Consider the following 26094-nt stretch of genomic DNA (forward strand, 5'->3'; position numbering starts at 1 on the left):
AACGATGTTAAATGATTCCAATATCCCCATAAAAATTAATGTAAATAGGGGAGCTTAGGTTCCAGAAAATTTTTTTCCTGAGACAAAAGACATTATATACATACACTGTATAAGTTTTAAATAATTTTAAGCAAACAATTTAATACTGCACTCACCAGTGATGATTGTAAAGTTTGGTTGAGGCAGGGGCGTAGCAGCGTTGGGGTGCGGGGGCTTGCCCTGCTCCGCCCACTGGGCGTTCCAGCTGGAGAATGGTGTCGGGGCGCCAGGGCTTGCCCACTCCGCCCACCCAGCATTCCAGCCAGGGAGCGGGTAAGCCCCGGCAGCTCGACCCCGCTCCCCGGCGGGGGGGGGGGGGAAGTCGAGTCAAACAGCGTTATAAGGGAACATTGCAGGACTTTAAAGGAGTATGCCAGGAGCTTGTTTGAAGGGCCTTTTGAAAACAGTGAGTTACTTGTATCCAGCCAGCTTGACTCTATGGGTATAGCTATGCTGCGATAGGGATGGTCTCAGAGCCTGGCCTGAGCCTGAATGTCTACACTGCAATTTTATAGCCCAAGTCAGCTGACCCAGGCCAGCCACAGGGTACATCTCCACTGCAATAATACCTTTGTGACTCTGAGTAGGTGACAACTTCTCCATGCTTTGCGTTACCAAATTCTAAAATGTCTATAGTAATAGCTGGACCCCAAGAGTGCAGATTTCCAGTACCCTGATCTAACCACTAAACATACTGTCCCATATGCTTCATATGCCATGTTGAAAGAGCTTAATGTCCCTTTTGACAACAGCATGTCACTAGTGTAATATGCTCTGATTTCTGTAAGTAAATGTGTAGGAAGAAATGTGTTGTTTATAGTAGTATCTACAGCTTTTTGAAAACATTGTGTGCAGTGTGAGAATGGAGGATGACAACACTACATGCTCCTACATTTATGAGAAAAAGAAAACAGCACTGATCATTACCTATTTGGGACTGAGCCACCATGGTAGATTTGCGGTCACAGAGTGGGGAAAATGGTAGCCCTAAAGCTGCCTCCTTGTCTCCCTGGAAAAAGCAATGTTTCATATTATAAGTATACATATACAAAGGAGAAAGCCTGAACACTGCTCTCTGACCAATTACTTCTACAATTCACTTCTTTTCCTAAATTAAAACAAGCTGTGGGTAAAATAAATCTAATATTGTTTTTTTTAAATGAAAAAGAGAGAAGAAAAGGAAAAGTCAGCATTATAACTTAATTTTAACAATTTGCATTGAAAAGAATATGTTGAAAGCAAAGATCTTGTCAAGACCAAAGCATCTGCCACTGTGACTTAGTATTTGTCAGGGAAGGAAAATAAGAAGCATGTTTTATAAGGAGACCTTCTGCAGCCTCACAGCTTGGACTTGGAGCACCCAGACATCATTCAACTTAACTTCTCTTGAAGAGACAGTGGGGGAGAGAAGGGGAAGCCGACCATTCTGATATTTTCCCAACTATATAACTGCATTTTAGAATACAGGGATCTCCACATCTGCCTGGAAATTCATTGATAAATTTGTAATTGTAGAATTAAGTCCTTTTGCAGGTGCCTTTAAAATATAGACCTTTGATATTCTTATCATTTAGCACTGAATGATAATAAGGAGCGGATGTAAGAAAAACATAGAAAAATAATTTCAATATAACTGCTTAAAAACAGCCTCACAGATAGAAGAATGTGCTTCAATTAGAAATGGAGGGTTTCACCACTTCTTCCCTTAAAGTCCAATTGAATTCCACACCTAAGTGAAGCTATGGATAGATATCTAGAGCTGGAGGAAGAAAGAGAGAAAATATAAAAAAAATCTATCGGTGGCCATACATATATAATGGGCCCAGAGAAAAAGAAAAGAGACAGAGGACCAAATTATGGCTGACCTTGTGCTTTATGCCTGAAATGGGTAGAGTGCCCAGAGACCCCTTCCCTCACCCTGCCCACATAGAAGGTACCCATAATTTGACTATAGGGAACAGAAGAGAGCAGGAGCAGGTAGTATTACCAAAAGGAGCTAATGGTCCCCAGAAGTGAACAACATGAATATAAATGAAGGCGATCCACTGATTTCATCTAGCTGAGGATTTGGTTCCATGGGCTTCTACTGCACTAAAGGTTTTATTAAAAAAAAATTGAGCTAACCAACCTGGCTTTGCTTTCATGGCTTAAGATCAGGGCCGGCACAACCTATTAGGTGACCTAGGCGGTCGCCTAGGGCGCTAGCATTTGGGGGGCGGCATTTTCTTCAGTGGCAACTGTGGTGGCCGGAGCTTCAGCCTCCCCGGTTGTCGTCGGCATTTAAGCAGAGGGAGCTGGGGCAGGGAGGCGCGGGGAGGGCTGCCTGCAGCAAGTAACGGGGGGGGGGGGGCACGCAGGGGAACTCCGCGCCCCAGCTCACCTCTGCTCCGCTCCTCCCCTGAGCACGCCGCCCCGCTCTGCTTCTCTCCCTCCGAGGCTTGCAAGCCTGGGAGGCGTGAGAAGTGGAGCAGCGACGGCGTGCTCGGGAAGGAGGCAGAGCAGAGGTGAGCTGGGGTGGGGAGCTGCCACAGGGTGGGCACCTCAGGGCGGGGGGAGGGGGGCTGGGAGTTGCCGCAGGGCTCGAGGAGCGGGAAGGGCGCAAGGTAGAAGTTTCGCCTAGGGCGCGAAACATCCTTGCACTGGCCCTACTTAAGATGCCTCCAGAACTCCTCATTGGAATTGTGGCCTGAATATCTAACACCAGGAGCATGTTATTACTTACATTAACATTGTTTTTGTTTTTTTTGCCAGGATAAAATAACATTGCATTTGAGAACTCAAAAGTCAGGAAATTCCATGCAAGAGTTAAAATCACAGAACTAAAAATCTAAAAACTTAACTCTCTTGAGCTTATGCCTTAAAATACTTCTTTACTGGGTTATGTATTTTTGACATTTCATACAATATATAATGAAAACTGTAATTTCTTATGCAATTTATATATTGTAAATTGCAGTACATGACACAGCCTTAAGATTTGACATGCTCTTTAATGCTCATGAGCTATAAAAGTTAAGTACGCTAAGTTTGAAGAAAATCAATTAAACGACTTAAAAATTATTATTTGAAAGTTGAAATTTTATTTGTTTGTTTTTAAATAAACTCAAACCTAGAGCAGAATGCTGTCAGGGCTGGGTGGTTGTTTGAGGGACCTCAGCTTTATGTTTCTTTATCATTATGCATTTGAGATGGGTGGGTGTGGTTTGTGTTTGTTTTCTTTAAGTGAAAACAACTTTTTTTATGATAATGTTCTAAGGCTTTGCCCTTGAAATTATTACTGATACGTATTTTAAATCTTAGTGCCAGTTGAATAAAGTTTTCTGTCTAAGATAATGTCCATTTTCCATCTGTGCCCACTTTTAAAACCGCATATTAAAAACTGCTATGTTCTCAGAAACTCTCAGTTTCTGCTGCTTTTGTCTGTGTTGCAGTGTAAGCAGGTAAATGACATTTTTTTAAAATTTAAGTTCCAAAGCCTTGAAATGTCTTTATCATACTTAGTTCTTCTAACATGAACATTGTTTTACTATTTGGAAATTAACCTTTTTGACTGACCAACGTAGTACAGAATGCAACAAACATACAATAAGTAAGTTTCCAATTCCTTGTCAGTCCTAATGTATCAACATCATTATTATCACATATTTTATAAGACAGGTTGGTTAACAGACATCAAGCTGGATGTCAGAGCTCAAGCTCTTCATATTACATTTCAAGTACTGCTTTTATTACATCCATTTAATTTATCAAACCAGTTTCAGTTAAAACAAAGTATTAAGCCTTCACGTGAAACTCAAACTGAATCTTGTTCAGAAACTGTAAGTTTAAGTTTTATTTTATTACTTTTGTTTTTTTTTTATGGCTTTGCACTTTCTGGCTTTGGCCGAGACCAGAACCAGACAAACCAAACTAGTGTGAAATAGCTATTATCATCTAATTCCCAGTCTGGACGGAAAAAGGAAATGAAATTCCAGCACATTTTCTACTTTGCATGGGCTCTGAGTTCAGCTAAATGTTATAACCCGATCCTGCAGTTCTTATACAGGCACCGAAGTCGATGGGTGGGAGTTTGGGCTGTATACAGACTGCAAGTCTAGACACTCCCCGTATTTCTCCCCTTCCCTCCCTCCCCTCTCGACTGCTTGTCTGCAACGTATTTTAGAAGCTTTGGAGATTCATCTCTCACGAACATTAACCAGAACTGTTCATATTAGAGATATGTGCAGCTTATATCCTGTCTCGACTGACCCCTTCCAGGTTAACGTAGGACTACTCCTGTTTGAAAGCCACAAAATACAACATAGCAAAAGGACAATCTAGATGGGCCAGGCAGCCAATATCTATCTTCCCTTATGTGCTTTGTCAAAGATGTAATTACTGAAGGTGCTATGATATTACCTAAATTAGGTTTTGATCAGGTTTTTTTATGGCTCTTTTTGTGACAACATTGCTGCTTCTCTCTGGGCCACTAGGTCCAATTTTAATTTAATCATTGTTGTTTTAAAGCTTTGTCCAGGGCCCAGACTCACAAGGATGGGCGCTATATCCCAAATACAGGGGGATAGTTGCTTTAGTTACTTTGCTGACTCAGGAAGACACTGAAGTATCTATATGCTCAACTTTCTTTTCCATTTGTAAGGATATATTTTAATTTAAAATAATTATGGTGCTCTAAAATAAAAACTATTCAAATGCTGTACAGAACAGTGGGGAAATGCCTCTTACCCCTTTGGTGATCACCTTATGCCCACCCCACTAAAAGCTACCCATTTAAAAGCAAGTTAATTTCAATGTTAATCTCTTCCTAAGAAGTGTCTAGAATATTCTACCAAGTGCTATTTCTCCCATAGTGCTTTAATACTGAGGGCATAGCATAGTTGCATAGACTAAAATTGAGCATTAGGAAAATATAGGAGACAGCAAAATGCATTTTTCTAAAATGTCCCCACCAGGGCCGGCTCTAGGGTTTTTGCCGCCCCAAGCAGCCAAAAAAAAAAAGCCGTGATCGCGATCTGCGGCACTTCCGCCTCCATTCTACTGCTGCCACTTCATTCTTCAGCGGCAATTCGGCGGCAGGTCCTTCCCGCTGAGAGGGACTGAAGGACCCGCCGCCGAAGAGCCGGACGTGCTGGCCCTTTCCATGTGCCACCCCAAGCACCAGCTTGCCACGCTGGTGCCCGGAGCCGGCCCTGGTCCCCACTATTAAATTACCTATTTTTCCCATTCTACTATTGCTTCTTTTGTTACCATTTTAAGGGCCCATATCAAAATGATGCTCAATATTGAGATAAATAAAAAGGAGGGGTTAGAATATATTTTTCTCTTATTTCAAGCAATTTCTAAATCCTGAACACAACAGAAAGCAAAAATCACTCACTCAAAGTTAATTGGTAAAGTGATCACAGGTGGTCTTTTTATCGAGACAAACCCAGTTTTTCACATGATGTCCTAGGATCCTAGACAATTCTTGAAAGACACCTGAAATGTCCTGTTTTTTTCATTTCACCACTTGAAATGTTTGCTTTTCCCCCCTAACTACACAATGTTTGCTCAGTGGTATTGCTAGACAGTAGAATTTGCTCTGCGTTTGCAAGCAAGGAGTGTTTGGAGTGACTAGAAAGGTAGAAACAAAGTAAACATTGTCAAAGCCTTTCCTCTTTACTTAAAATTAGCATTAATTGCACTTGCTCAGTGATTCAAGATAAACTCATTGTTTGTTACTAGAAAAAATTCTCCACTCTGTGAAATAAACATGTTGCTATTGAATCAGAAGTTGGCAATAGTACACCACACATTTTTTAAAAAGTGCATTTTGTCTTTTGTACGACTATTTCACCACCACAAAAAATACTGCCACATTGCTGTTTCACTGTGTTTGATTCCAAAATTATGGCCACATTATCAATAGAAAGACTCCCATTGACTTGAGTGGTCTCCAGATCAGGCCCACATTGGGCATGAAAGGAAAATTCCATCATCCCTATGTGGGATATGCACTAGCTCACAACAAGGGAGAAAGGGAAGACTTATGTAATATGATATGGATACAACATTCATCTGCCTTCTTTGCTGAACACACATCCTTCACATATCCAGGTACTCCCTCCTACCCAATGCCTCTTTTTAGTTCAGAGTGTATACAGATCTCTGTCTAAAGAATGAAATCAGCTTGACAAATTATAATACTTTTAGAGAAGAAAAAAAGCTAAAGCTTTGGAGCCTGCCATCAGCTGAAATTGATATTAACCAACATCCTATTCATCTTACTCACATGAGTAGTTGTACTGAAGACAGTGGGACTACTTCTGAGAGTAAGGCAAGCACGATTCTGATCACTCTACTAAACGATAACTGACAGTATTCTCGCAGGTGGAATTATAAAATATCTAACAGTGTAACTAATACTTTAACTATGTTAACAGATTTTGAAAATGGCACCTGTCGAAAAAATTCTTCCATCAGTGCCGTTGTCCACCGGTAGTGCAGTTCCCAAGATTTTGCTGGATGGCTTATGTCTGCTGCATGTAGAATCAAAGACATGGCTTTGGCTTTGTCTATCCTGTCAAATCAAGGACATGCTCCAATTATCTCAGAACAAAAGCAACTATTTAAAGTCTTTTCTTGTGCATGAACTCATTTAAAACTTCTAAAGAACAGAATGGAAAATAACCTACCCCTCTGTCTGCTGCAGAGTATGTCGCATTGTTTTAATTTGCTGGAAATGTCCTGACATATCTGTTGACAAGACCATCTCAATGACCAGGCTACGCAGTTCCCTAAAAGCAATCAAAAGCAAAGTTACTAATTACAATTCATTTATTCTGTTTACGGAACATTTGCTTGAGAAGCACTGGTTAATTCATATCTTTCTAAACAAAAATGAACACTTTTTTTAATTAAAAAAAGCACTTCAAGACATGATTAGCAACTGGAACCTTATGTCCCTAAGGGGATTCTGTGGCAGCAGCATACTTCACAAAATCAGCTCTGCAATTATTATTTCAGAGTCGTGCTGTTTTGTGATTCCTCTTTTCTAGTGCATAAACTATAATTAAGTGCAATCCTGGCTATAACTCTTCTGCTTATTTCACCCCAGTACTAGGATCATCACATTCAGAAAGAGGTGGGACCAATTAGACCGTTGGGTCCACTACAACAGCAGGAGGATATAAACTTCCAACTTAGTGTACAGCAGATACAACACTAATATTAGCTGCTAGAAGGTTCAGGAGCCATTTACGAGACCAAGAAGTGTCAAGTCTAAAATGTTCCTCTTTATTCTTTTCCACTTTTTCAAGTTTGGTCAGAACAGCACCAGTGTCCAATACCCCATGAGCTTAACACTATGGACCAAAGTGGTACAAATTAGAACAGCTCTACATTTTATCTACAGCTTGTACATATTTCTTTCAAAGACAAAGGTTTGTCTGTCAACCTTCTATTCAATAAACACACAAATATATGCATATATAGTATAAATCATTAACTCCCATCACTAGCAATTGCTGATTTGGTAACAAGTGCTTCTTCATTCACTGACTTATTGACATGCTCTATACATACTCCATTAGGGTGAAAGGGAGCTGCAGGTAGGTAGGAGGATGTAGGGGAGAATACATAACCTTAAATGTGTGTTTATGAAGCATGCAACCTTATGCATACTTCTGTGATCTTAAAATTCTTTCTTCCGTAATACTGAGACCTTGGACTCTACTGCTAGTCACTGATAATGCAGCTTATGAAGGGCCCAGTATCAGACCTTTCAGTGGGAACTCACTGTTGAAAAACAGCAGCGTCAATTAGATCAAAGACATGTAGGAGATGGTATGACACTACACCCCATATTTATCATGGGGGTACAATTATGATATGATTATGATGTAATAAGTGGGAAATTATGATTTGCTGAATATGATTATCCTATTTGTATCCATGTATCCTTTTTGGATCTGAAGTTATGAATATTGACTATGTATCTGAGTTTCAAATGTGGTTACACCTGTCACCTGTGGTGACATCCATTACGCAAAATGCTTTCTGCTTAGACAGCTGGTGGGGAAGGGCCTATTCAGGGTAATGGGCCATTAGGAAAAACAATAGGCCTTAGGACAGGGGTTCCCAAGCTTGGTTTGCGGCTTGTTCAGGGTAAGCCCTGGGTGGGCCGCGATACGCTTTGTTTACCTGAACGTCCACAGGTACGGCTGCTCGCAGCTCCCGGTGCCCGCGGTTCGCTGTTCCCGGCCAATGGGAGCTGTGGGAAGTGGCGCGCGTGGGGCCATTGCTTTCCGCAGATTCCATTGGCCGGGAATGGCGAACTGCAGCCACTGGGAGCTGTGAGCAGCCGTATCAGGTAAACAAAGCGTCTCGCGGCCTGCCAGGGGCTCACCCTGAACAAGCCGCAAACCAAGTTTGGGAACCCCTGCCTTACGAGAAGCTTATCTCCCACCTGGTGAGCCTTCCTGAGATCGCTCCAGACAGCCTGTAAATAATGGCTACTATGACTCAGCAGGGCATGCAAGGGTATGTGACCAGACCACATAACACTGATCTCCATTTTGGGTACCTGTCTTTTTCCACAAACTGGGCTGGGAACTGTTTTTTGGAACAAAGGGTTCCCAACATAGGCAGGGAGTGACATCATCTGTTGTTCTTCACTCCCCCACAACTCAACACCTGGAGAAGCTCTGAAAGCAAAGGACTTGGAATGGGGGTGGGGATACCAAGTTGCAAAGCAAGTGCAGCTTGTGCCTTGAGAATCTGCAAGCCTGCTTGTATCATCAGTCAGGGTGAGAAATTGCTAATTCATATCCAATCTTTCTAGTATTATTAGGCTTAGTTTGCAGTTTTGTTTATTTACTAGGTAATCTGCTTTGATCTGTTTGCTATCACTTAAAATTTGTCTTTTTGTAGTTAATAAACTTTGTTTTAATCTAAACCAGTGTGCCTTTGAACTGAAGTGTCTGGGGAAAATCTCAGCTTGGTTTAACACAAGTGTACTGTGCATATTCCTCTCCACATTGAGGGAGAGGAGAACTGAGTAATAAATTCGTACTGGTCGGGGTTTTGACCAGGGCAGGATGGCACAGCTCTGGGATCCTAGACTGGGAAGCTGGGGGTTATCTTGGCTGTAGCCTCTCTATTGTTGGTTCATGCAGCGGTTGGCCAAAGCCTGCACGCAACTGCAGTTGGGTGTGTTCCTCCCTGTGTGAATGCTGGTGGGAGTGTAGGACCGGGAGCGGTCTATAGCCAGTTACAGCAGCACAGTTGGGAGGGCTCTCAGTTACTACAGAGAATTCTTTCCCAGGTGTCTGCCTGGTGGGTCTTTCCAACATGCTCAGGGTCTAACTCATCGCCATACGTGTGGTTGGGAAGAAATTTTCCCCAGGTGAGATTGGCAGAGACCCTGTGGGTTGGATTTTTTTTTACCTTCTTCTGCAGCATGGGGCACAGGTTACTTGCAGGTTTCAACTACTGTAAATGGTGGATTCCCTGTATCTTGAAGTCTTTAAACCATGATTTGAGGACTTGAGTAACTCAGCCAGCAGTTAGGAGTCTATTACAGGAGTGGGTAGGTGAGGTTCTGTGGCCTGCAATGTGGAAGAGGTCAGACTAGATGATGATGGCCCCTTGTGACCTTAAAGTCTGAGTCTGTGAGTAAAATGTGGTATTCAGGGGGTTCTAGAACAAACCTTGTTAAACATTAGTGTGAAATTCTATGTTTATGCTTTTAAGATATGAGTTAATTACAATTCTGTTTAGAGGAGATGTGATGGTTTATTAAAAGTTTTGAGACTGAGCTCCCTCAACAGTAGGTTTAAGCTGGTGTCACTCATTAATTTCAATGGATTTACTACTGATTTGCACTGGTGTAACTGAGTGGAGATTCAGGCATTCCCTTTGTTATTCAAATAATGATGTGCAACCATGGCAACCTTGCCTGACCTTGTGATATGACACTAATTAACCTGCATCCCAACTGTTCCTCCTGCACATTGCTTTGAACTTGTACCCTTCAAATGAAGCAAGTCAATTTTTGTAAGAAACAGGCAGAAGTTGCATGGAAACTGAGGGGTTTATATTAGTTACACTCTACTGTTTTGGGGGGAAATAGGAAAGAAAAAAAACCTAACACAAACCTGAAACAAACTTCTACTCCCTGTTTCTACAGATTTTTCTTTCCTTTGAACTTGCAATTCTTGAGATCACTTTTAAGAGTAATCCCTGAGCCCCCGCTCAGCAAGAGGCCCTATCCCCTGCTCGTCCTCTTTCCCTCAAGGCTTGTCCCTGGCCAGACTGGAAGCCTGAGCTAGGCCATGGTAAGGGCTGCCCAGGGGGTCTGGACCACTGTGGGGAGCCCCAGACCCTCCCCTTGCCTTGGGTGGCACATCCAAGGAGGTGGGTATACAGGCTGGAGGTTGCTCTCGGGCACCCCAGCCCCCTGCCCAGGGCAGGTGGAAGGGCCAGGGCTCCCTGGGTGGTTCTTACCACAGCCTGGCTCTGGCTTCCAGCCAGGCCAGGGGGCGAGGCCTTGTGGGGAAGAGGAGGACCAGGGGGTGGAGGATTGAGGGAAGAGGAGGGGCAAGAGGTGAGGCCATGGAGGGGGTGGGGTTCCTGCATGTGTCCTGTGTTTGCTTTTTGAAAAGGTGGTCACCCTATCCGACACCCAGAGGTTGCAGGACAAGATGTCTACCACCACTACTGCCAGCAAAGACCACAGGGCACCCATTTGCCAGCACTGCTGCTGCTGTGTGAGCCACTTAGAAGAGTACCCCTGTACTGCTGGGGAGCTGGAAGCATGGCGGATCAAAGGATAATGGCTAGTGTGGAAAGGGAGACCAAATTCTGCTCACAATAATACCTGCACAATCCAATTGTCTTCGAGGAGTTGCATGATGTGAGAGCACAATTTAGTCCACCATGTACATAAAGCTGCAGTGCTGGCCCAGACAGAAGCCTCTCTGTGTAACATCTTCTTAATTTGCATGTATTCATTTATTTCCTCTTTGAAAGGAGGGTGAAAGGATTGCTGGATTGTTTGGGGAGGGGAGGTAGGTAAGGGAGAAGAGTATGGAAAGAATGGATTTTGTGTGTGGGGGGGTGAGGTTTGGTTGAGGGAAAGAGCGAGGAATGACTATACTACTTGGGGAATGTCACATGTATTAACCTCTGACAAAGCCCTTGTTACAATGTTGGCAGCACTTCACTGATTCAGACCCAAACCTTGTGTTTAAAGTTAATTGAGGCCGACAATTTATTAGCACATTCTCCCTGATGTTAAGAGGTAGAAAAAATGGTAATGCAAAAAAAAAAAAAAAAATCTCAATCACTTGTCTTTATCTTGATGAAATAATTAGCAAAGCCATAGTTTAACCAGGCATGGGCATTAAAAAAAATCAGTACAACTGAAGAAAACAGGTCTGACAGTACTTAAGAAATGAATCAGACAGGAAGTGTGTTGAAAAAGTCGAACAAATTATCATTTCAATTTACTGCCAATTTGCTTTATTGTAAGCTTCAAAGCTATTTTAATGGCATGAATTTCAATAAAGAGAATCAAAAAAGTTCATTCTATTAATAATTAAAAAAACTGAAGTGCTTCTTTCAAGTGGCTAAATGGATTTTCCACTGTGCTGTTGAACCACTGCAAACAATAACAGGGAAACAAGAATATTTTTGAACTTACAAAATGAATACCAGGCGATCATAATTTTCCAACCTGACCCTCAAAATGAGGTCAACCAGTTCCACAAATTGAGTGGGTATTCAAATCAGTACTTAGGCACGCACAGATTTATTAGAGGTACCAATATTAAGTGCTGATTTATGTGACCAAATAGAGAATTGGGTGCCCTACTTTAGCTCAGGTAAGTAAATCCATTTATTCATGTTTGAGTATCGGTGATAACATAGCAGAATTTTCAGAAGTCTTCACAATTAATGATATCTACCTACATGTAGAGGCTTCCTGCCTCTATTAAATAAATATATTATACTCTCATTAAGGGGCCAAATTTCTGCCCCCTATGGCTGCCATGCTTGCTGACTTCACATGGGTTGGACGAGTATAACAGAGAGCACAATGTGGGCGCTGTGTAACCATTCCATATTAAGAAATTCTGATACAAATATCTATACTAAAATACAGAATAGGTCACAATAAAAGGTATTTCAATAGCTAGTGCAAGCACAATTGGAGAGTAGTTGAACAACTTCTGAAAGAGCATACTAAATTACCACTAAAGCAAAGAGAAATGTAAGAGGAAGAGACAGAGAGCACCACTGAAAGAGAGGTGCCACATTGTGTACAGTCCAGCATAAAAAAGAAGGAAAGTCAGTATGAAGATTGATCAGTCTTGGTAGAAAAGACTATTTTAGAAATACATGTATATGCTACAAAAACTACACTATTACAGTCCAGATCCTGAGACCTGCTCTGCTCCAGTCTCCCAATGCAAAGCAGTGTGGAGCTCACAGATCTGGGCACTGGAGGCTTCTCCCAGCACTGGGAAATCCTCTGCTGTCATAGGGACTCCTGTTCTGTTCCTATCTCCCCTCCCCCAGCCACCTGAGGAAGGAGGAGTGGCTGGGATGCACTGGGTCCTGTTGATCCCAGGCTGCTAGTGTGGCCTCTGGGGGCAGCTGGGTGTAGATTCAGTCAGTGCCCAAATTGCACTGATTTATGTTGGGGACTAGTCCTTGATGACCCCAAGATCAGGGAAGGTGGACCAGATTCTAGTCCTATATATCTTAAGGCACTTGGATAACATGTTAATGAGTGTGACAAACATCTAGCTAGGATAAAATATCTATGGAAAAAAATAAAGAGAAAAAGTTTAACTACTGACTCCACACCTCCATGTAAGTGGTATAAAGATTCAGAATCTTTCACCCTCTAAGTGACACAAACTGCTGGGGATTGAAAGGTATCAGCACCTGAAAGTTGTCTGCTGGCTCTTCTAGGTCCCCAAAACACTATCACTTTCTTCATATTCAGTGGCAGTCTAAGCAAAGGAATCACAGAGATGGAACTATCCTTTCAATCCTCAGAAGGTAGAAGCCTCCAGAACAATGTTAAGTCATACTGGTAGAGGCAGTGTGGGTAAGAGAATACTCTCACAGTTAAAATCAGTTTTCAGAGCTATTGATCCAGAACTAAATTCATTTAAAGAATTTAAGGACAATGAATGAGAGTAAGTGTGCCCTGAAAAAAAAAATAAAGTCAAAAACATGTAGCAGTCCGCCTCAATCGTAGAGATGAAAAAAATATTTTATGTATGAGGTGTGCTGCAACAATTAAGGGTAATTAATGGATTAAAAATCAATAGGTTTTAACTCCCTGTATTGTTAAATATTAACACCTTGATTGTCTATAAGCCAGTTTTACATATTCCATCTCTGAATTCAGCTACATGCAACTGAATTGTCTAACGATGGTCTGATTCCAAAGAGGAAATAAACGAATACATGCAAACAAGAAGGTGTTATACAAAGAGGCTTCTGTCTGGGCCAGTACTGCAGCTTTATGTACATGATGGGCCAAATTTGCAACTCCTCTGAAGACAATTGGATTGTGCAGGTTCAGTATTATTGTGAGCAGAATTTGGTGCTCTGTCTTTAGGGACACCATTCCCAGAAGCACACCTGCCAGTAACACTGCAATACAGCTATTGGTTAGATATTTTAGGGGTACTTGAATGATAACAGCTCTACCAATAGTAACACAGGAAGGCTTGTGATTTGAGTTCTCTGCATGCACTGTTGTACACCATAGCAACTTTCTTAATAATGGAAGACCTCAAGGCAGTCTCAACAATTATCATTTATGATATTGTGGCTCAAGTTATTGTGAAATGTCAATTACGATTCTGATCATCTTTTTTAATGCCCACTTAAGTTCCAATGCTCTTACATGCTTCCTTTCCAAGGCTTCTTCAGTTTCAGCTAGAACTCAAAGGGCATGTCTTCACTTCAGGCTAGTGGTATGATTCTCAGCTTCAGGAGACATACTTGCTCTAGCTCTCAGAATTAGCGTGCTAAAAATAGAACATAGCCATGAAAGTGGGATGGATTTGTTGCCTTTAGTACGTGCTTAGGATCTTGGATGGGTACGTCCACGGGGTGGCTAGCCCCTTGTGCTGCCAGGACTACATTCTATTTTAGTGCACTAGCTCAAAGAGAGTTAGCATGAGTATGTCACCTCCAATTCAAAGTGTACATATATCCAAAATGAGGTGCAAAGGAGAAGACCTACCCTTTTTATTTATTGGAATCATCCTTAATGTCCCAATAGATCTTACCTCCAGTCATCTTTGGTTAAATTTGCCAGAATGTTCATCTCTTCCTCTTGCATAAGTCTGTAAGCAGCACTCACATGATGATTTTCAAGAACAGAACGATCATTGTACAAAATTGCAACATCTGACCTAGGTATAAAAGAGGTGTGATTAGCAACAGGATACTGATGTAAGCATAATAGAGAGAAAGGGGCTCTGTTGCCATTAAAGGGTCTGTTGATTTAGTTTGACATGATATTTATTTCATCCTAGAAGATAAAGATCTGAAAAGAAAACCTCACAGATAATGCCTCATAATAAAAAAAAAGTGCAGCTATGCCGGTAATTGAACTTACTTGCCATATTAGCTACTGTAAAGGGCAAGGACCAGATTTTGAATGTATCATTGTTTTCTCTTTATAATATGTAATTAATATATCAGAGAAATTAATTTGTGAAGAAAATCCTGAAAAAATGAAATTAAGAAAAAAATAATATCCTCAGACAATATTACTCCTTCTTCCACCTGTCTCACAAGCATTTGGACCAGGTACATCCAGTGGTATCAAAGGGGCCTTCTTTCATGTTTGTACCTGTTACATCATTTAGCAATAAAACAGCTAATTCATGAGGTATACAAGATAAGGGTCTAATCCTACAGTATTTACACAAAGAAAACTTTCATTGAATTTAAAGGCAGTTTTGCCTGAGTCCTAAGAAAAGATTGCAAAATCAGGCTCGCTCTGACTAAAAAAAATTATAATAATACAACGTATATGATATTATATGTGGGGCAGGGAGTGAGATCTGTACTTCAAGTTGTCTGACAGTTCCCACTATAAAACCCTGTTTTCAATTGCTTATAACTTTATTGAATTTCAACCATTTGGGCTAAATCCATGCTAGATATCTACCTCAGGCTGATTTTATTTTAGAATGGGGAGTTAGGAAGAGTTGGGGGGAATTTCAGCAAAAATGGTTCAGGTATTTCTCAGAATGGAGTTAGGGGAAATATATGTTCCTCCCATGTGAAAAAATTCTAAACACCATTTCACAGAGAAGTTCTTGAGCCTCCATGCTTTGGAGTGGGGATTTGAAATGTGCCAGATGGGGGTAACCTTGATGTAAGGGGTTTGACCTGTGGAAATCAATCTGAATTTGACCAAGTTATTAGCCTCTGAAAATCTCAGTTCACACATGATCTGTAGAGACTTTTTAGAGTTTAGCAGTTACATTCACTGAAGATTCCACCCATGATAAGCATGCTCCAGTCCAGGGTTATAGTGCCCGAGCTGGCCTCTTCCTGCAATTGCTCCTCCCAGCTGCTTGGGGCAGCTATGGCACCAGGGATGAGAACTGATCTTTCTTTTCATGTCAATGCCCTCCTCCCCACAAGCTGGTGCCACAGAGTTCCTGTGTGATGTCGGGCAAGTCATTTAAACCAAACTTTTTGCAAGTGGCTTCTGTGTGTTCTTCATTTTCTGGAAGCTCAACCTGAGATGTGCACAGGGGCCTGTACTCTTAAGTTGACTATTCCTCTCATCTCCACTTCTGGAGGGCCTTAAAAACCGACTATGTTGGGGAATTATGATGCCAGTTGAGCTAGAAGGAATATGCCCTTGCCATCAGGGCTGCCTCCTTGTCATTTCCTGGGACTCCAGAAACCACGAGGACACTGCTGGGACTTCATCCCATTCCTGAAAGGTGTCCTAACCAGACCAGACCAGACAGAGGGAACCTGATAAGATTGCTACCTCTCCCGGCTTTGGCTAAATCCTGAACACCAACAGGAATAGAGGGTCCTGTGGCACCTTTAAGACTAACAGAAGTATTGGAGCATAAGCTTTCGTGGGTGAATGCCCACTTAATCAGATGCATTCACCCACGAAAGCTTACGCTCCAATACTTCTGTTAGTCTTAAAGGTGCCACAGGACCTCTGTTGCTTTTTACAGATTCAGACTAACACGGCTACCCCTCTGATACTTGACATCAACAGGAATGAGACTTGGGTTCCTACTGTCACCTCCTCCCTCAAGTGTCATTTTCCCTTCCCACCTTATTTCTTCTCTTTCCTCTCTTTCGCTCTTTTTGCCTTCTGTTTTAGAAGTGTCCTGCTTAGCCGGCCAAGACTGCATATTTTGCTTTGAGTCTGTGATCAGAGGCAGCTAAAAGCAATGCCTTAAACTGCCTGATGCTAGCTCAGATTTGCCAGGTCTCAGACAGAAGCTGCAGTCTCTAACTTTATTATTCATTTCTGTCTTCTCTTGTGTGTGTTAGGTGTGTTTTGTCTTTAAAAAAAAAAACTGGATTGGATTCAGCAGCAGCAGCTCCAGCCAATCTGAACGAAATGTTTGAATAGTCGGTAGTGAATAAGGCCTGGGGCCACACGTTGAACGACTAAGGATAAAATTAAGTATTTTGTAGCTGCTCATTCACAGTGCAACATCCATCCTGTGCACTGAATGAGGAAGGTGTCCTATGGAAAAAATAGTATATGTGATCATATAATTAATTAGCAACTGTATCATAATGAATAAAGGGGCTGAATTAAGGTTGCACAAGCAACCATAATTCTGGCATTTCCCAAATTTTGAATGCTGGACTTTGAAACTTGACCATTCCTTTATTGTAGTGTTTTTGAATGTCATACTATATCAAATAAGAGGAGAGGTACTAATCTAGCAAGCAGAAGTACTCAAAATCAAGCTATTCAAACTACTCATGTGCAGTAGAAGATAATATTGTAATGCATTCACCAACAGGGGGAGCTTTGCGACTGAAAAGTTGATAAATAATATGTAGCTTCTATTCTGAGAAAGGTCTGCTTTGATTACCTTGTATAAAGAGAGCTCTAAATATTATTTTTAAAGAGTTATGACCAGTGGCAGCTCTATGTATTTTGGCGACCCAAGCACAGCAATGAGGCAGCCTTTGGCGGCATGCCTGCGGGTGGTCCGCCTGTCCCGCACCTGCGGCGTACCCGAACAACCCTGCAACAAACCCCATTGCCAACTCTGTCCACATATCTATTCAAGGGACACCATCATAGGACTAACAGAAGTACTGGGAGCATAAGCTTTCGTGGGTAAAAACCTCACTTCTTCAGATGACTTGCATCTGAAGAAGTGAGGTTCTTACCCACGAAAGCTTATGCTCCCAGTACTTCTGTTAGTCTCAAAGGTGCCACAGGACCCTCTGTTGCTTTTTACAGATTCAGACTAACAGAAGTACTGGGAGCATAAGCTTTCGTGGGTAAGAACCTCACTTCTTCAGATGCAAGTCATCTGAAGAAGTGAGGTTTTTACCCACGAAAGCTTATGCTCCCAGTACTTCTGTTAGTCTCAAAGGTGCCACAGGACCCTCTGTTGCTTTTTACAGATTCAGACTAACACGGCTACGCCTCTGATACTTGACATCATAGGACCTAACCACATCAGCCACACCATCAGGGGTTGGTTCACCTGCACATCTACCAATGTGATATATACCATCATGTGCCAGCAATGCCCCTCTGCCATGTACATTGGCCAAACCTGACAGTTTCTACGCAAAAAAATAAATGGACACAAATCAGACATCAAGAATTGTGACACATTCAAAAACTAGTAGGAGAGCACTTCAATCTCCCTGGACACTCAGTAACAGACTTAAAAGTGGCAATTCTTCAACAACAAAACTTCAAAAACAGACTTCAATGAGAAACTGCAGAACTGGAATTAATTTGCAAACTGGACACCATCAAATTAAGCCTGAATAAAGACTGGGAGTGGATGGGTCACTACAAAGTGTAATTTTCCCTCTCCTGATACTCATACCTTCTTGTCAACTGTTGGAAATGGGCGACGTCCACCTTGATTGCCTTGGCATCCTTAGCAGTACAAAAGTAATTTCCCCTCTCTTGATATTCACCCCTTCTTGTCAACTGTTGAGAATAGGCCACTGCCACCTTAATTGAATTGGCCTCATTAGCACTGACCCCCCACTTGGTAAGGCAACTCCCATCTTTTCATGTGCTGTGATATATATATATATATACTGCTTACTGTATTTTTCACTCCATGCATCTGATGAAGTGGGTTTTAACCCATGAAAAATTATGCCCAAATAAATTTGTTAGTCTCTAAGGTGCCACAAGGACTCCTCATTGTTTTTGCTGATACAGACTAACACGGCGACCCCTCTGAAACCTGTTCTAAAGTGCTTTGTGATGATTTCACTACTCAGCTAGTTCTGCTGTTAGTTAGGTGGAAATGTACCCTTGAAACAATGAGTACTATTAAAAAATTCAAACTAACCACTCATGTGTATGGTATGGTACCAGGGAAACTACAGAAGTAAAGCAGGATTGGAAAGTTTGTTTATTAAGTGAACAAAGCATATCCTACCTAAATAATGACAGTGTTTCTGTCCAGTCTCTTATTAATATGGGAAAATCTATGATTTGCCAATCAGGTATTTTGGTGAAGCACACTTTTTTTGATCCACATAGCTAATCATGGTTGTTTTTAATCAGTGCAGAGATTTGACATGACTCTGAGGGCAATTTCTTCTACCTTTTTGAAGCAATAGAAACATGGATGAAAGGCGAATAGATCTCTTTTTTTAGGGTCAGATTCAATATGTACTAGTAAGTACTTAACTGTAAAACTCAGAGTTTAACAGCTTAATTTATTTTCCACTTTTGCAGTATTTCAAACCAAAATATAAAAGACTAAAATAGAAAAGCAGTTTAAACTTAGAACAACTGATTGAAGTGATACAACAATTTATTTTTAGCCGGACTGTGTCAATGCACCAGTATGTTGAAAAGGAAAGGGTTTTTGCTGGTAATCTAGCTGCAGACATGGAATTTGTTCATCATCAGATTTATCAAACCATATGTCCCAAAGCACATCAACTGATTAACCTGTATACAGTCCTTACAGCATTTAAAGCGTACCACTGGCAGGCAGTATAACCTCAGGTAAGTGGAAGAACACTTCTCTTCTCGTTTATGAAGAGAGGTTTTCTTGCCAAAATAATTGTTCAGTATTTCAGTACGGCTGAGGAGGGGGTGCAAAGGTACTTGATGAGCCACTCTGCACTAGACTGATCCCTAGTTCCACAATCTAACTCTCATTCGAGGGTGGGGCATTGTGTCCCAATGATGCCTGGCTGCTCTAACTCATACCGACTGCATCTATGGGCAAAGGGTCATTATGGAAGCCAGTGATATCTGACGTACGGAGTCCTGCCCACACCCCTTTCCCAAACTTCAGTGATAGAGACAGCACCACCAGATGTTCCCCTACTCTGGGAAATCTCAGGGCAGCAGTGGGTCAGGATCTGCCCTACAGTATTTAAAGAAAAAAAGATAGCTTTTTCTATAGTTAAAACAAAGCAATCCCTGCCCAACATACTTTTAAATGATATAGTCATTTCAGCAAAAATATACTTAAGTCAATTATTAATTATTATTAAATGTCTCCATATGCCATATCATGAAAGGCCCAACCCCACCCGCATTTCTGGATTAAGGAAGAAAGGGCATGCTATGCGTTTTATACCTTTTTTTTCTACTGCAATAGCATTAAATTTCCACTTACAGTGTTTTTCATTTGTAGATCTCAAAACATTTTTAAAAGCTGGGTAAATATCACCCCCATTTTACAGGGAGGGAACTTGAGGGAAAGAGACTTTCATAGCAAGGCAGTGGCAGCGCCCGGACAAGAACACAGGGCTTCTGATTCTCAGTCCAGTGCTCTCTCCATTGGACTACACAGTACACAGTATAGGCAGAGAAAGGCACCTCAGACTCGCCCCACCCCAACCCCCACCAGTCTAACTGCCATTTGTGTCTTTGAAAATGTCCTCCTGTCCCAAGGATCTTGCAACTTAATACAAACAAATACGACACCCCAAATAACAGTTCAGGTGGGTTTGGAGACATTGCTGGAGGGGAAGCAGCATTTAAGGAGGGATATGGAGGAGAGCAGGGAAGGTGTCTGGGGACTGGGAGGCCGACTTCAAATAGATGACCTAATGGGATACTATAAGAAGGTACTAAGCCAGAAATAAAATGAGTGGGTACAAAGGATAATGAGAAGAGAGAATGCTCAGAAATATTCTGTACAACTGGCATCCTTGTCAGTCAGTGTTCCAAGCATTTTGCCATGACCCCTCACATATCAATGAGTGACCAACGTGAAGATTTCACTTTAAAGATATGTGACCAGATCGTGTGATCCTTATTCTCACATGCTGTCCTTGCTCCCATGAGTAATCTCATTAGCTGTATCAAAGCCAAGGAGGCTACTCACATGAGCAAGGATGACATAGGTAAGTAAGGGTTGCAAAGCTGACTGCCGTCTGTGTCCAAAGAAGTAAAACATTTTAGGAAGCAGAACTTTAATGTTCACAGCAAGGCCAACTTTTGAGAAATTGCTGGTCAGGTGAAGCATTTCCCGCTGAATGAGTGCCAAGAATCTCCTCTTCAATGTACTAAGGTACTATCTTGACCACAGCCAGTGGCACTGAGCCTTGCAGCTGTGATCCATAGGGTATGAACCTCAGATCTATGCCACTAAACTGCCTTCCTTTTTCTCCTAGATCGTGCTGCAACAGCTGCACTCAGACAAGCTCTCACAAGATGAAGCACACTTACCTTGTCTGGATATGGAAATTGTTTGTGGTCCCAGTATGCTCATAATCATGGACTGCAGCTGCGAAGATCATAGCTAAAATTTCCAGTTCTGTGAGCCAGTGCTAGTGAATAAAAGCAAAAACCAGTCACATTTTGTACAACAGCTTAACTGTGATATTACATTATTGAAAATGTTTCTATATGTAGCTTAATTAAACCTTACTTTTCTTTTTCTACTGAGTCATAAAATCTTGAACATTGCTAAATACTGTACACTACAAGAGTCTCCTTCAGCTTCTGTTGACTTCACTGGGACCAGGATGGGCCATTTATGTGCAACAGCAAAGTAAAACTTGTATGTTAAAAAAATTAAGTAAATTGTTATTATTTGATAAAAGCTTGTGTGATAAATTTGGCAGAGGTTTTGAACATGAGGTCTTTTGTCAGCCAGCCAATGTTTGTCTCTTGCGAAATTAATTACACGTAAAACTTAGTATTAAGTTACAATTGTAATTTCCCACTTATTGTAAGATCTGACCCTCAGACGAACAACGCACAGTGTTTTTCCAAGTACATCATCAACATTAAACATAGACTTTACCAATCCTGCAATATGGAAACTGGGTTATTTTTTTCTTCTTATAGTTAAATTACTGCCATTTTAGAAGAGTAGTTTTGTATAAAACTGAGGTCTGCTTGGTACACTTGTGACACAATTTTATTTTATTTTTTATTTGCTATCTGATACTATTCCATGCTGCTGCATTTCTAAAGACACATGATACGAGTTCTATTATCTTGCACAATACATTTACTCAGTCTAGATGACATATATTCCATCTAAGAGTGAACCCAGTACAAATCTAGTAACAACCACAAATTAACCACACATAGTCATATGCCTGGTTTGGCCGAAAATGTCTTACACCCATTTTGTAATTTTCATTAAACTGAAGGTCTCTTTGGATTTGATACATACCATACTCACCCACCCACTATCACGATTATTATTATGGCACCAGGTTCATATCATACAAGGTACAAGTGCTGTTTCATAAGCTGCCTGGATATGAGTACCACAGATTGTTTCATGAGGATGAAAACAGCCAGTAAAGATTCACTAGTATTTTAGAATAACATAGTGGGACATGCTGAGAAAAGATAAGACTGTCTGAATGCTGAGACTACTGACTAGTTGGTGAAGCTATGTAGATTTATGAAGAGTACAGTTAAGGAATGAGAGATAGTCCTGCAAGAAGTTCTAAAAATGGAAACAACAACCTCCATAGTATTTTGTATTATAAAAACTAGGCCCTGAGCTGGGACTGACTTCCACAATATTTTCAACAGAACGACTGAAATAGAAACTCATACATTATTAGTAACTAAAGCTAAACAGAAAATCTTTAAGCCTCTCTTCCCAAAATCATTTTTTTAGCAACCATGATAGTTGCTGGAAAATCCTGCTATAAATTAGTAGAGAAATTCTTGCAAAGGTGTCTATGGACTGCAGACAAATGTCACGTGAAACTGTATGCTGGCAAATATTGTAGCTACAGTAGGGCAGACAATATTCAGTTAAGTATTCAGATAAAACACACGTGGTCCCTTTAGCAGATTGAAATACAAAGCAAAAATCTTCCAAACATCTGCCTTTATATAAGACAGGGAATGAGGACAGGAAAGATGGTTATGTCATATCTCCACTTTTCATTGCTCAGAGTTGGAAAAAAATAAAAAACAAGGTATGGTGGGAAATGTAAGAAAGTGGGAGTATCACAACTCGTTTAATGGTGGGGGAAGAATATTTTCCCCTCCTTTGAGGATTGTTAACAAGATAAAAAAGAAAAACAAACGAACAATGACTTTAGAATCCCCATACAATTTTCTACATTCCACAAGAATAGGTATCTGGGGGATCAGATTCATTGGTTCCTAACTGTAGACCCGTATTATCTGTCCCACTTGTCTCATCTGGAGTTTAATCACAGAAAACATCAGATAATATTGACCCTACCCTTCAGTTCAGGGAGTTTAATGCAAGGTTGGAGGCTAATTCTCCATCACCCATAATCCTTGACTTTGTACGTCTAATAGACACCCGGCTGGATGAGACACCTGGTCCTTGTTAGCTCTGACTTCTTCAGATGGGTATTCAGCTATTTGAGCCACATTAGGGCCAGGGAAAGATTTTATCTGTTTTTTGACTCAGATTTCAGATACTAGAATCATCCCAGACCAAGATCTTCAGTATGAGTCCAAGGATTGGACTAAGATAGCAGCAGAAAAGGCAGCTTCTCTGATTACCTGAAAGTTTTGGATAACACATTCCATTGTGTGTTCACTCTGGGTAAATTAATGTTAGTATGATTTTTTTTATTTCTTGACTTTCATAACCCTAGTGGTCCAATAGAGAGAGAGAGAGAGAGAGAGAGTGTGTGTGTGTGTGTATGTGTGTGTATTCTGACTATCTAGGTTTTTTGGCAAACTGGAAAACATAGCAATTCTCTGGAGAACTGTAAAACTAAGGATACTAAAATGTATGTGTTCTGTAAAAAGGATTAGAGATTGTGGGGTTTCTAAAACCCAGCTTTATGTTATCTTTGCTTTAATCCATGGCCCAGAGAAGTGCAGAGGGAAAAAAACAGGATCAATACTTTGCAGTTCTCTGTCGCAGTTCCACAAGCTACAGAGAAAACACAAAAAGACTACAAATGACATGCCTGAACTGATAAACCACTCCTGTGGGCACCCGTTACATAACAACATCAAAGGTGGGTGAAATATCCCAGGAACATGCCAGAGAGGAGAGTGGCAGTGCAGATAAAGGCATTAGAAGGGATGCCTGCTGTGAAAACAATTAGCTTGTGAGCAGTACTGTGTGTCACCCTCACCAGGTAAATAAGGCTGCAAGTTAATTAAGTGACAGAAGCAGGAGAAGACAACCATAATATTTGTGCATTGTACTGTCAAGCTCCCCTAAGTGAGGGTGGTACAATCTAGCTATGTGAGGTATTTATATGGCCCCCATCACCTCACATTCTTTTAAATGTATTTATCCTCCAGATACCCCTGTGAGGAAGGGAAGTACTATTATCTCCATTTTACAGAGGGGAAACTGAGCCACAGAAGGACAAAGTGACTGGTGCAAGGACTGACAGGAAGTGTATAGTGGAGCCAGGAACTGAAACTGGGTATGCTGAGTCCCAGGCTACAGTTCTAACCATGGGACCATCTCCTAACTCAGCCTTTATTACATGACATTAATACGTGGCAAGGCAATGGCATCAATATGGCCCTTTTCAAGCACTGACACTCAGAAAATATTATTTTGCCTAGTAGGCTGCATTGCTTTGATAACACTGTTGGCTTTCTGCTGTCCCATTAACAGTGACAAGTTATCCAGGAACAGTTATAATAAATATTTTCAACTGTGGCCATCTAAAACAGGCCTTAATTGATTAAGAGCCATTTGTATAGGCAGTGCAAATTATTATGGTGTTACACAGGACAAGGAATAGCTATGAAGCCTAGGAGTGTGGGACAGAACTCAATACACCTAAGTGCATTCTGGGTACTGATATGCAAATACCCAATAGCAAGGATTCTAATGTGCAATGTATTCCTCCGTCCAGCGTTCAGAGATATACTCTGGGTATCATTGAACTCTGTAGGCTGAAGTCAAATTTCAGTATTAGGGCTTTCTTCTTCTAGTCTTCATATTTATATAGTGGTAATAGTTTGCTAGGCTCTTTACAGGCATGTATTAACTAATCACTCAGGGTGAGACTTGAAGTCATTGCTCCCAGTGACACCAGTGGGAATTATGTCTAAGAAAAGACTGCAGAATTTGACCCTCACTTTGTAAGAAGCACTATAGTTAACATTTACAGTATTAAAATTAAATGCCTGATACTTTAGACACTTTTCTAGAAAGGAAATCAAAATTGCCCAGAATACTAAGACCAAATTCTACATTGTCATTGGGCTTGATCCTTTTCCCATTGCCAATCAATGAGGAAATATCAGGCACCTATATTACAGGTAACCCCAGTGATTTAAACTGTGTACAATGTGTATATCAGGGCATAACTTGAAAACCCGTAGAGCCAACTGTAAACTTGCCATTTTCACAAGTGCTTTGTACTCTACTGTCTTACAAACAGAAAAAAAAAAAAAAAAAGTCATACAATATATTATTACCACTTCCGTCCTCGTTCTCTGTCTTTTAAAACACAATGTTCACACTCAGGACTAAACAGCGTCCCAAAAGGTAACTGACAGATGAAACATGAATTCTGAGTCAGGACTAACAAGGTCTAACTAGCCAAATTTATAGTGTGGAGATTCCTTACTGAAGCCATGTCAAAGGGCAATAGTATAAACATTGCAAGTTAGTGTGTATGTATGTATGTATGTACCTGCTTCAGCTGCCAAAGGCAAGACAAACGGAAGCATTGGGACATTGTAGCTATATACAACATTGTAGCAGTACAAAGCAATCTCCTGGCTGCCACAGGCTCTATGAGGAGCAAGTGATCTCAGGGTGTTCAAGGGTGTAAGGATAAGGCCTTTTCCTGTAGCCATATTGTAAGGCCTAAAGCCTAAGTCCTTTGTCTGCAGCCATATTAGGAGAGCAGCAGCCATTAGATGAGAAGCAGGAAGTAACATCCTCACATTCCATCTAAATTACATTAAAACATTGTAATATCAGGCTGTTGAGAAGGAGATCCATCCTAATAGTACCCACCATCACCAGATAAAGAAACAGATCTTAAGCTGGTTAAAGAAAACTTAGTTTGATAGCATTCTGTCTGGCAAGAAACCAGTTATCATAAGTTGTGGTTGTGAAATCCCCATTTCTTTATTGCTTTGTCTTTATGGTCCCCGCTTCTCTATTGTTTGACTGTATGATCTCTGTCTCATTCTTGGATTGTTTCTGTCTGTTACATAATTAATTTTGCTAGGTGTAAATCAATTACGGTGGTGGAGTAGGATTGGTTGGAGAATTTTGTTACCGTATGTTAGGATTGGTTAGTAAAATTTTAGTATAATGATTGGTTAAGGTACAGTTAAGCAGGACTCATGTTTCACTATATAAACTGGGGTCCAAAAGGAAGTTCTTTGGGAACCAACTCCAGGACACAACCCTATCAGAG

General features: G+C 41.1%; 1 protein-coding gene across 6 annotated transcripts in view; it reads right to left on the reverse strand.

Annotated features, from left to right (window-relative positions):
- Nucleotides 1-26094, reverse strand: part of PDE1A (phosphodiesterase 1A) — a 291971-nt gene that overhangs the window by 39361 nt on the left and 226516 nt on the right. For all 6 annotated transcript variants that reach the window (XM_034785791.1, XM_034785795.1, XM_034785790.1 and 3 more), the window contains 5 exons: nt 20957-21057; nt 14337-14462; nt 6714-6815; nt 6478-6598; nt 967-1048 (listed from right to left, as the gene is read on the reverse strand). In XM_034785791.1, the coding sequence (XP_034641682.1) occupies nt 967-1048; nt 6478-6598; nt 6714-6815; nt 14337-14462; nt 20957-21057 (532 nt within the window). The remainder of the gene's footprint in view (nt 1-966; nt 1049-6477; nt 6599-6713; nt 6816-14336; nt 14463-20956; nt 21058-26094) is intronic.

Source organism: Trachemys scripta, chromosome 11 (genome assembly GCF_013100865.1).
Source record: "Trachemys scripta elegans isolate TJP31775 chromosome 11, CAS_Tse_1.0, whole genome shotgun sequence".
Lineage (NCBI taxonomy): Eukaryota > Metazoa > Chordata > Testudines > Emydidae > Trachemys > Trachemys scripta.